This window comes from Armigeres subalbatus, chromosome 2, assembly GCF_024139115.2.
Source record: "Armigeres subalbatus isolate Guangzhou_Male chromosome 2, GZ_Asu_2, whole genome shotgun sequence".
NCBI classification, from domain to species: Eukaryota; Metazoa; Arthropoda; class Insecta; order Diptera; family Culicidae; genus Armigeres; species Armigeres subalbatus.
The window spans coordinates 193,409,570-193,422,506 of NC_085140.1; the positions used below are offsets into that span (position 1 = coordinate 193,409,570).

At 41.3% G+C, this 12,937-nt stretch overlaps 1 protein-coding gene across 1 annotated transcript; it reads right to left on the minus strand.

Moving 5' to 3' along the window:
• Positions 1-1,604: 1,604 nt before the first annotated feature.
• On the minus strand, positions 1,605-11,495 carry LOC134209459 (uncharacterized). The gene is made up of 3 exons (XM_062685445.1): positions 11,436-11,495; positions 2,968-5,317; positions 1,605-1,915 (listed from the first exon to the last, which is right to left on the minus strand). The coding sequence occupies exons 1-3, from the start codon at positions 11,493-11,495 to the stop codon at positions 1,605-1,607; spliced, it is 2,721 nt and encodes a 906-aa protein (XP_062541429.1).
• Between the last annotated feature and the right edge of the window lie 1,442 nt (positions 11,496-12,937).

Consider the following 12,937-nt stretch of genomic DNA (forward strand, 5'->3'; position numbering starts at 1 on the left):
AAAACAAAAGTCTAAGTACCTATAACAAACTCGTCTTATACGGCTAGAATATATTTTTTTTTTAATTCTTTGAGTTTTAACCCTTTACAATCATTTGAAAAGTTTTTTCAAATATGTGAATCTCTTACGTGACTTCAACGTATAAAACGCATATATTGGTTCATCTCAAATAGTTAGGTTCTCGAAACAAGCCATTCCTTGAACGTGAGGAACATCGTAAACCAAACAATCCTTTTTGCTAGATTCGTCTTTTCTCATACATTACAATGACATGTCCTGTGTACGGAATGGATTCGATGCTGTGCAGAAACAGTGGCGACATTAAGGGCATCAAATGAACAATGCTATCATCGCACATCACATTTAGTAAATTTTTCACCGCGAGCTCCCTCCTCATCCCGTCGGGTACATGAGGTATGAGGCGTACTCACGTGTGAAACTCAAGGTGAGCCGCTTACGGATCCTCTCATTTGCATACCGGTATACAACATACCATCGGGATGACTGAAAACTGCGGGATGTTTGTGGAAAACCGAATGGTGTGCAATTGTAGCGAGACAGCGAAAAAAAATCTTCATGTTTCTATAATAATAATGACCGACATGGAGCGTGTGTACTTTACCAATGCCAACGGTGGCGGTTGAAAGTTGAATAATAAAACAAGTTTTATATTCCTTCGCCGCTTCGATGGATGAAAAAGAGAAAATTCTGTTTAGCTGATTACGGCTTATGGCGGAGATGCTAGACGCACCCATTTACTAGGAAACTAGGCTTTTCACGGTCACATCGTTCTGCATTATAATGAGTTAATTTTAAACATCTGCCATAAATTGAAAGCTGTTGAAGATTTCACTCTAAAATGCGCTATATAAGACCGTTTGGATATTAAAGTTTGTAATTATGTTTGCAAAGATTTTTTTTGCGATAAATTCAGATATCGAATATTGGATACCCAGGACCAAGGGATAAAGACTTTATCTTACAAATAGAGCTGACAATAATAATTCAATTTTCAATTTTATTTATTTGTGCTTTATCGGTTTACAATTTGTTTATCTTATTTCACAATAGATATTTGGTTTCTGATGGGGCCTTTTAGGACCTCTAGGATTCCGTGGGAGGAATTACTTCCACTGGAACAGTGGCCCAGGAAATTCTGCAATCCACTTACTTGCTCAGACCACCTCCGATCCTTAAAAGAGTAGCAAACTTTCTTGTGCCGCCCTGATGGCTGGATACTGGATGGAAGTTAGCAACAACCGCTTAGTCACTTGCGCAATCGAGTGCACTCAATGCACATTCAGTCACTGTCTGCTCGATAATTGCACAAATGCACTCACTCCACTTTTTCGGTTGTCTGCCTTTCGATAACGCGCGGGATCGGATTCGGAGGTGTTCACAAAGATCGTTATCGGTGTTAAACTATCGAGATTTTATTGCCACTACAAACTGACAAACGGAACAAACAAAACGATCGACCAAGTATAGTTTTCCGTCCGAGGTTTATTTCATACTGGAGGTGGTCTGAGCAAGTAAGTGGACTGCAGAATTTCCTGGGCCACTGTTCCAGTGGAAGTAATTCCTCCCACGGAATCCTAGAGGTCCTAAAAGGCCCCATCATTTGGTCCTTCGAGCCGGATATTTGACAGCACTTCGAGCGATCTATGGTAGGATTTCCACTCAGCTTGGAGATGTGGGGGTAGTGGACGATCCCACTCGTAGGAATGTCCTTCGTCTGTGTGCAAGGCCCATAGACGCTGCATAAAAAGCTTGGATACGACGATGACTGGTCCACTGAACCCTGCTGGATCGAATATCACAGCAATGTAGGACATAATCTTCCTCTTGGTAAGAACAGCTGCTGGTAACTGAAGCTGCACCTTGAAGCGTAGCATGTCGGACTCCGGCTCCCAGACTAGTCCGAGAACGGAAACGGATTGCTCGTCTTGTAGGTCGTGAAACTTTGCAATGGCTTGGTCTTCTTCAGGAACATCAGCAAAAACTTCAGGGACATTGCACAATGGTCCCAGAGTCGAATCTAGCAAGACAAAAATATTTGCGCCTAAACTATTAGTTTTAGATATATAGTGTCTTTGGGAAAAAAAATAATATTTTTTGACGATTTTTTTCCATGTAGTGAAATTAGGGTGGTACCTATATTTCAGAAGTTCATAATATCAACTAACGTTTATTTCCTTACGAAACCCGTTTTTTATAAATATATTTTTATGTATTGATTTTTGAGGGATACTTTGTACGGACCACATTTAGAACTTCTAAAGGCACATCTTTTTGTTGAAGACCCATGGACCTATCTCGTTTATTTATCAAGTTATAGCCGTTTTTCGATTAAAAACATATTTTTTTCAAAATGAAATAAAACGCTTTAAACAAAAAACGCTCTCTCAGTTTTCCCACCATAAACGCAGAAAAGTGCGAGCTTTCGAATAAAACCAATAGATTGGAAATCGGTTCGTTCCATTTTGAAATATTAGCATCTAAAAAAACTAGCTTTTTCAAAAAAAAACTCGAATAACTTTGTTGTTAAAAGAGATAGATCCATGGCTTTTAAACAAAAATGTGCGTCTTCAAAAGTCCTAAAAGTGCTCGGAACAAAGTTTATGCGAGAAATGAATGTATAAAAAGTTATGTGAAGAATACCGATTTTTAGGGACCGCCCTAACGTATTTATTAAAAAGCTCATAACTTGTGAACCATAAGTGATAGAAAAATGGTTTCTTCGGCAAAGTTGCTCAAAATTAATTGTTCTACAACTTTGTGGAACATTGCACAAGTCTTTACCAAAAAATTTAAAAGTTGATATTATGAACTTCTGAAATATAGGTACCACCCTAATTTCACTACATAGAAAAAAATCGTCAAAAAATATGATTTTTTTCCCCAAAGACACTATCTAACTAAAACTAATAGTTTTGGCGCAAACATTTTTGTCTTGCTAGATTCGACTCTGGGACCATTGTGCATTGGATGCCAATTTCTTTAGCGGGAACCCTGCCGCTGAGAGCATAGCGGAAACTTGCTTGCGTAAGCGGATTGCGGATGGGAGGTCATCTGCGCCGGACAGGAAATCATCCACGTAGAAATCCTGTTTTACAGCCTGGACGGCGGCCGGGTACTTCTCTTTCTCATCTTTAGCAACTTCGTGTAGGGTGCGAGTTGCCAGAAACGGCGCAGATGCGAAACCGTACGTAACGGTTTGAAGCTCGTATGTTGCGAGTGGCTGATCTGGACTGGTGCGCCAGAGAATTCTCTGGAATGGACGGTCTTCTTGGTGTAGCAAAACTTGCCGATACATCTTCTCACAGTCTGCTACGATGGCGATTTGGTGGGTGCGGAAACGCATGACTATCGACAGCAGATCCTTTTGAGCGACTGGTCCAACTAGCTGCATGTCGTTTACCGAAAAACCAGACGTGGTCTTACACGAAGCGTCAAATACAACACGGATCTTGGTGGATGTACTCGAAGCTTTAAACACTGGGTAATGCGGAAGATAACAGTGCGGAATAGTGTCTGCTGGATCGTCGATTCTCCGCATATGTGCAAGGCGCTCGTACTCGTCCATGAAGCTGCAGTATGCATCCTTGGTGGGTGGATCACGCTCAAGTCCCTTCTCCAGGTTTAAGAAACGGCGCTCGGCAATTAGGCGGGATGTACCGAGGGTGACGAGCGGATCACGGGTAAGTGGCAAGTGAACGAGATAACGACCGGACGAATCGCGAGTGGTGGTAGCGGAATAAAATTCTTCACAATAGGTTTCTTCTGTGGATAACACTGGATTGGAATCGATGGCCTCCAGCTCCCAGAACCGTTGTAGCGCTTGTTCTAGGTTTCGATCGACAGTGGTGAGGTGACAAACATGCGGAACGTTTGCGGATTTGATAGAAACTTTCCCAGAAACGGTCCACCCGAATACTGTCTCGATCAACGTTGGAAGACCTTCACCAAGAGGAACTTTACCACCTGTGTGTAGCTCATGGTATGCTTCGCCACCGACAATCATGTCGATGCCTGCAGGGATGTGGAATTTGGGATCTGCCAACGACACTTCGGGGAGCTTCCACTGGGATATGTCGACTGGGATGGTTGGCAGATTAATCGTGGGTTTCTTCAGGGTTAGAAACTCGAGTGCTGTACTGAACGGAGTGAACTTGGACTGGATGGTAGCAGTCAGTTTGAACTTGATCTGCTTCGTGGATTCTCCGATACCAGTTACAGCGATGTCGACTGTCTTGCGACGAAGATTGAGAGAGTTGGCAAGCTTTTTCGTCATGAAATTGCACATGGATGCCGAGTCTAGTAGTGCTCGGGCGGAATGCTTTTTACCATTCTGGTCGAGGACCAAAAGGTCAACCGTTTCTAGCAGCACTGTGCTGCGGCTCGACTGGACCGACAGACTCACTTGGGGGTTTTGGTTGGGATGTCTTGCCGGTTCCACTGCCGTGGACGTGGATGGTTGTTGGATTGGCTGCTGTGGCGTAATTGCTGGGGTGGACGATATCTTGAGAAGTGCTTCTTGGTGCAACAGAGAATGGTGCTTGTCATGGCAGGTCCGACACGTAAACTTCGATGTGCAGCTCCTTGCTATGTGTCCAGATTTGAAGCAATTCCAGCATAGGTGCTTCTGGGAAACCAGTTCGCGTCTCTGAGCGACCGACATCTTTGCGAATACTGGACATAGGAAAAGGAAATGCTTCTCTGAACATGCGATACACTGTGGTCCACTACTGTACGGCTTGGACACAACAGTGTTAGCTGCCATCTTGAATGGCTTCTTCGGGAAAGGTATTGAACCGGCCACCTTGGCCGATATCGGTTGTTGTGAACGTTGCTGCAGATCTGTGACGACGGATTTCAGCATTCGAGCTCGTTGATAGAGAAAGTCTACCATCCTCTCATAGGAAACATTGTCTTCGCTGCTGGTTGACTCTTCCCAAGCTCGTAGCGTTGTAGGATCTAGCTTGTAGGATAGGAGGTTGATTAGAGGTGTGTCCCAATACTGAATTGGCTCATTCAGCTTTCCTAGGGCCTTGACATGACGCTGGTAGTCGTCCACAAGGTTGTGTAATTCCTGGGGAGATTCACGCTTGAGGACAGGTAGATCATAAAGAGCGCGGAAGAGTTGACGCTTCAGGAATCGCTTATTATCATATCGCTTCAGCAACGCGTCCCAAGTCGTCCCGTAGTTATCTGCTTCCACATCTACCGACTCGAATGGCTTTCGAGCTTCTCCCTCGAGCGATTGCAACAAATATTGCAGCTTAGCAACCGTTGGGATGCACAGTGGTGCGTTTGGCTAAAATCGTGAACTTTTTATTTTACCACTTCAGGGTGTTATTTTTCGACATTGGTGTCTTTGGGAATAAATTTTAGAAAAATATGGCGCATCGAATGACGAAAAGTTGTAGTTCCAATTTTTGCCACAGGTGGCGCTGCAAAATGTAACTTCTTTAATAAACGATTTTTAAATATGGTGTCTTTGACAAAGTTGTAGTGTAATTTATTATGAATTTTATTGCTGAAGACACCGAGTGTCCATCTATCATCGTTTTTGAAATACGGGCGTTTTTTATGGACAGACCCTAAAAAAACAGTATTTAAAGATATTTTCGAAACTAACAGTTTCAGGTCAATACAATGTTCTACAAAAATGTATATATATTCAAAATAGACCACTTTCTGGAAGAAACCAGGGATGTTTTTTGCAAACATGACTTGTTATTGGCGATTTAGGGTCGAAAATAGTGATATTTGAAGACTTCATATGCAACAGAGGGGCAAATTGGGGCAAGGAAATCCCCACAGGATTTAAAATATCTGGTCTGTAGTTTCATATGCATATAATTATGTCCGTCTCCACGTGTATCCAAACAAGTATTTCTAAATTTCATAAATCGAAATTTTCAACTGATATTTATATAATAATTGACATTTCACCACACTGCATACCACGCTGTTGAATGTTAATGTAAAAAAGAAATGCAGCGTGAAGCTGGTTTTCTGTTCTCTTCATCCAATCATTTCACAAAATGCAAATCTGACGTCATACGCTCCTAGAGATGTCGTAAAATCCCGAATAATCGATTAGTAACTAATCGATTACTCTTTATTCTTGTCGATTATTGAATCGATCCATCGTTGGGTAGTAATCGATTTAAAATTAATCGATTATCACAACGATGAATCGATTAATCGATTAATTTGCGACTTCTTAGAGATGTCGGTAATTCCCGATTAATCTATTAGTAACTCATCAATTATTCTCGATTCTTGTTGATTATTGAATCGATTAACCGTTGGTAAGTAATCGATTCAAAATAATTCGATTATCTCAACGATTAATCGATTAATTGAAATGTATGTATATGATAGCACCTGAATGCTGGCAGTTGGTGGGTAGAAAACCAGCTACGGCTTGGGATTCATTGTTAAGTGTATAATGTTAAGGTGTCAACTCATTCATTCTCTCGCTTAGCGTTATAGAGATGTCGCAGATTATTCGATTACTTCGATTAATCGATTCATCGTTGTGATAATCGATTAATTTTAAATCGATTATTACCCAGCGATGAATCGATTCAATAAGAATAAGTAACCGATTAGTTACTAATCGATTATTCGAGATTTTACGACAACCCTACTAGCGTATGACGTCAGAATTGCATTGTGTGAAATGATTGGATGAAGAGAACAAAAAAATAGCTTCACGCTGCACTTCTTTTGACATTAACATTCAACAGCGTGGTATGCAGTGTGGTGAAATCTCAATTATTATATAAATATCAGTTGAAAATGTCGATTTATGAAATTTAGAAATACTTGTTTGGATACACGTGGAAACAGACATAATTATATGCATATGAAACTACAGACCAGATATTTTAAATCCTGTGGGATTTCTTGCCCCAATTTGCCCCTCTGTTGCATATGAAGTCTTCAAATACCACTATTTTCGACCCTAAATCGCCGATAACAAATCATGTTTGCAAAAAACATCCCTGGTTTCTTCCAGAAAGTGGTCTATTTTGATTATATATACATTTTTGTAGAACATTGTATTGACCTGAAACTGTTAGTTTCGAAAATATCTTTAAATACTGTTTTTTTAGGGTCTGTCCATAAAAAACACCCGTATTTAAAAAACGATGATAGATGGACACTCGGTGTCTTCAGCAATAAAATTCATAATAAATTACACTACAACTTTGCCAAAGACACCATATTTAAAAATCGTTTATTAAAGAAGTTACATTTTGCAGCGCCACCTGTGGCAAAAATTGGAACTACAACTTTTCGTCATTTGATGCGCCATATTTTTCTAAAATTTATTCCCAAAGACACCGATGCCAAAAAATAACACCCTGAAGTAGTAAAATAAAAAGTTCACGATTTTAGCCAAACGCACCACTGTGGGATGTCCGCATTAGAATGCACCATTGAAGTGAACGTATCTCGAAAAGATAACCAACGAGAAAAGTCACCGTTGAATTTAACGAGATCGATCTTGGGTAATCGGAGGTGGAAAGCTGCATGGAATTGATGGTCAGAGTGCATTGTGCTGTTCATCAGCGTTTGGTTTTGCTCAGTTGACCGCTTCGACAGTAGAAATCCCTTTGCTTCGCAGTATCGGGTCTAAAAATCTGCTCGTTCACCGAGATGGATGTCCAGTGTTTCCGGCTTGTCGTAGCATTCGATGTCGGATTGAACTTCGAAGAATTCCTTGTATATCCGATCCAAGGTCTCCAGACGTACGGGAATTTGGCATGTATCCTTCGCTGCATCAAACTTTGCCACGAATTTCTCCACCTGTGCACGCGTGATGAAAATTGCTTTGCGTTTCACCATACACTCAGCCAGCATTTTCTCCAATTTCGTTGCCATCTTGTTTGGGAGCCACTGGACTGACTCACCACTGCACTACACTACCACCACAAAACGAACACGGTATCGGAAGTCGGAAACGGCACGTATATCGTAAACGGACTCCTTCCCGGCGCGGACGTACCGTTTCTACACGACGCGGACGAAAGATGACACCAATCGCACGAATTAGCTCCTTCCCGTCGCGGGTATCAACTTTTCGCGGAACGACCGAGGCTGATACGATAAATCACACGAATAATCGTTTCCGTCGCGATCGTACCTCCTTACGCGATTGACTTGCCACTCACCACCACCTCAACATACATGCAATTAAATAGGAAAATATTTGCTTCAATTGGAATTTCAATTTTTCAAGTTCCCAGGAATTTCCAAAACTCTCGCTTCAAGCACACCGTTGCCGCGAAAACAATCAGGCCTTCGAATGGTGGGCTTGGATGCACACAAAGGGGGTCAGGCATCCAACAAAATGGCTAGGTTGGAGCCAAAAACCTGCATCACAGCATCCAGCACGCAATCAAATGGTAATGGCTTACTCACCGCACCTCCTGGTTGGGGGGACCTCCCATCCGGCTCAAAGGACCAAATGATGGGGCCTTTTAGGACCTCTAGGATTCCGTGGGAGGAATTACTTCCACTGGAACAGTGGCCCAGGAAATTCTGCAGAATCCTAGAGGTCCTAAAAGGCCCCATCAGTTTCCTTTCAACTATATCATAATTCAAGTTATCATTGGGAAGAATTACAACATTTTTCAATTTATCATCCAGGAAAATACTAGCAAAAAATCTGCAATCATTGCTAAAATATTGGGACAGTGGGAGGAAAGTTTGTTTTTCTTATTACTATATCAATTACGGCACTAATGTGCCTTCCAGACTACAAGCTATATCACTTGATATAGAGTAGCTTGACATCAAAGTTCACATATCTTATTTTCACTGCAAATAATGCATATAACATCTCATACCAAGATTCTCTATATCAAGTAGCTATATCACCAGTCACTGTGTGGTTAGCGACGTCAATTGTCTAGACGCATGTGCTATGGAGTGTGGGTTCAATTCCCGCCCGGTAAGGAGGAAACTTTTCGTGATCGAAAACTTCTCCGCTGGGTGTTATGAGTTCGTTGCCTCATGCTAGGTGTTTAAGTGTTCAGTCTGTTAGACCTCTGGTTGAAGACGGTGTTCCTGTTTTTTTAATAAAATCTATATTAGTGATACATTTTTAGGACCGTAAGGGAAGATCCATAAAGTACGTCACGCAAAATTTGGTGATTTTCGACCTCCCCTCCCCCCTTCGTCACACTTTTTGTATTAAACCTTTAAAAATCTTGTATGAGTCGTCACGCTGCTCGGAACCCCCTCCCCCCTAGGAGCGTGACGTACTTTATGGATGGCCCCTAAGACTCACTGGCCAATTCGTAACAGGTTCCAGGTGTTCTGCGAAAGTGACATTTGTTCAAGGTGTATGGTCAATCCCGTACCGTTTTCACGGAAATGGCCATATATGTGAATAATCATGTTTAAAATCTTCCAAAATTATCCAATGGAATTAATTTATCGATAGTATCCAACAAAAGCATAATTTGCCAACACGTGCCTGAGGCTACAACGCAATAAAAGTGTACATAATTATATCTTTCGATCACACGTCTTTTTCGACCTGAAGATCATCAGCCATCAGGAATTCGAAGAAAGTTCGTCGCACCATTTAAAAACGAACGACTCTGGTCCGAGACCTCAACCGTAGCCTAATCAGCTTTCCCCTCAAGCGGGCAGTCATGCATGCGAGGAGAAGTTCGTCGCTGAAACGTTCGCCCTAAAATTGGGGCACGTGACCGGTGAAAAATTGCAACTTTGCTGTCCCATCCAATCGAAATGCAATTTGTTTTAATTAAAGTTCTCATCCCTCGATCACCTTCTTCTTTTAGTCCTGCCGGAACCCTTTCAAATCACAACATGTGGCAGACGAGCCCTCTCGAACCAACGTTTGAATAGCTCGGACGAGGACGGACGGGAAATGAGGAAACCTAAATCATGTGGAGTGCAACCAGCAGAAGAGTTTGATGACCCGGCGAGTTCGAAGCACCATATACGAAGACATCGTATGCAGGCAGGATAAGAATCGAAACAAGAAGAATGTTGCACCGGGCTTCCTCGACAAAACGTCTGCTGTTGCTGCTGTAATAGAAGAAGGATCCAAATGTTGTGTCTGGTTAACCAACACATTTGTAAAATAAACAGTTTTTGAATCCTTGTGATGTTCCTATGTTTGGATTATGGACACATCATTGATTGAGCACCTTCAACGCGTTTCGAGATAAGTAATAGTGCGGTGACAAAAATCAAGATTGTTTACATATTTTTTTAAAGGTGGTTTTACAGCTACAGCAATAATATAGACAAATAAATTGCCAAAAAATGCAAATTTGTGATACTAATGAGGTTTTTCCTGAAAAAGTCCTATCCTTTCAAATCTTAATATTGAGGCATTTGATTAGAAAGGTATACCCATTGACATGAAGGTGGTATAATATTAAGAAACCAGTTTAATTGCTTCGATTTTTTTTTTCATATTTAGATGTAGATCTTATTTTTCTGCTTATTTTTATTTGTTATACCATTCTCGTACATCACAGTTGTATAAATAGGCTTTAATTTCATTCCAAAAAGCAATTTTTGAGAGATGATTTGTATTTTTTTGCCGTAATTAAAATAATAATTTATAAAACGATTCTTAATCGTGAATTATTCAAACGTCTTCTGTGTCGTAAACCTAACAGTAGTTTTAATTGCTTGAAGTTTTTCAAAAGTTCATCAATGTCTTCAAATAGAGATGACATTTCGTAAATAATCATTTTTCAAATTTCTACCAAAATTTGAAAAGGAGAAATTTGTTTAAAGTACTGTGAATCCTTGCTTCTTGGACACGTATCCGCTGTTCCGACGAACCACGATAACGACAACGAAGCCATTATTTGGCAAGTTTGGTAAATCACGCACATTTGAGCGTGGGTGCAGCATGGGGAGGCCGGAACGTGTTGCCTTCCTATTTCAAGATGTTCGTCTGTGACTACTCTGCTTTCTCCACTTCTCGGTTGAAAGATACTGAGCGCGGACAGGAAGCTGTGAGGCTGTATACGAAAAAATAAATTAAATTGAACTCACCGTCTAGGTCTGCACAGTATCAGTAGTAGTGTGTAGACAACGCAGCAAATCACAAGTAAGATGTTGAGTACATTTTTTTCTGGTAGGATATTCATGCTCCAAGATGAAACTGAAACAAGCGAATAAAAACTTAGATGAAGTGATGCGCGAAATGGCATTACGAGGTCGATCCAATGTCAAATTCTGGTCCAATCTTTTGGCATTCGCATACAGGATGCGACAATAAAATACAAATTATATAGCATTTCCCCACCATGGTGATTGTGTTTTGAGATCCTTCAACATATCTTTTATTGGTTTGAGGCTGAGGCATCACGTGGTCATTTCTCCAACATTTTTTTTTTAATTCACGGATAGAAGCCAACCATTTGCTGTTCGATCTGGCCGTGCTCGAACTGGTGGAGCAGAGTAGAAGTAGTGGCCATCGCTCTTTAGAAGAATATTAATTGCCACCTGCTGCTGAGTTCCAAAATGAATATCATCGAAGCCATCAGAGTGGGTCAGCGACGTAAGGCATAATGGACGTTTGGCATAATTTTGCATTTTAAACCCCGTCTCCCGTTCCCGTAACACGGTAGATCACTTTGACGTAGTGTGTTGCGGTGTAAGATCTACCAAACAGAGCCCTAGCTTAATCCAGCGGAAACAACTTTTCAAGCAGCTAGTTAAAAAACCTCGGTACTCGGTCCTAGGCTGAACTGACTGCTGGAAAAATCAAGTTAGGGGTTTAAATACGTACTAACTCTTCTTGAACTGGTGAACAATGGTAGTGAGAGGAACACACGGAAGTTCTTATTACTGAACAAATTCTCTTGCTTGAAATGGTCTTGTAGATAGAGCTAAATCCCGGGTTTCATTGTTTTACTGGTGATATTCTAGAAGCAAGACAAGGATGTGGCTAGGGCTCCGATGCATGGCCAAAAACAGTATCACTGTTCTGTTTTCTCAAGAAAGGATTGATTTCCTATTGATAAAGGGCGCGCCTTCAATAGGATTGCTCTCTGAGAAGGGTCTAAATAGCGGGACCTTGTCATGGTGCTCTTGAGAAAACAAAACAACAACTGTATCGAAACCGATACTGCATTGCTAATCAATAGTAATGAAGTAATTCGACATGCACTTAAACACTAAGGATACGGGTAACACTACAATAGATCTAATAACAGGTCGCAGTGGCATACCCGAACAGGAAAAAAAACCCGCCTCCCTACCAAGTGTCCCTTGCCCTGGCTTGAGGTACCCCCCAGTTTTTTTTAATTTGTCCTGAAAGCTTCTTCTTCTTCTTATTGGCATTACATCCCCACAGTGGGACAGAGCCGCCTCGCAGCTTAGTGTTCATTAAGCACTTCCACAGTTATTAACTGCGAGTTTTCTAAGCCAAGTTACCATTTTTGCATTCGTATTTCATGAGGCTAACACGATGATACTTTTATGCCCAGGGAAGTCGAGACAATTTCCAATCCAAAAATTGCCTAGACCGGCACCGGGAATCGAAGCCTCAGCATGGTCTTGCTTTGTAGCCGCGCGTCTTACCGCACGGCTAAGGAGGGCCCCTCATTGAAAGCCTACATGTAAAATTAGATAATCACATTTCACTTCTTTTCGCTTCTATGAATTCGATTATTTTTTTCATAACTATTCTGGCGTATCCGATAAAATATCAAGGAATTTTGCACTGCAACACAATTTAGATTTTGATTTTCGAGTTTTATCGTTTTAGCTTCATGATATATGAATGCGAAAGTAATATCTTGCCGTTGAAACACTATAACGGGTCGGCCAGTAGCGTTTCCGGTTTAGAATTGGGCGGCTTATGCGCCACTCCTGGTAGGAGACCGCCCAACGAGTTTTAGTTGCCCGGCTTGAG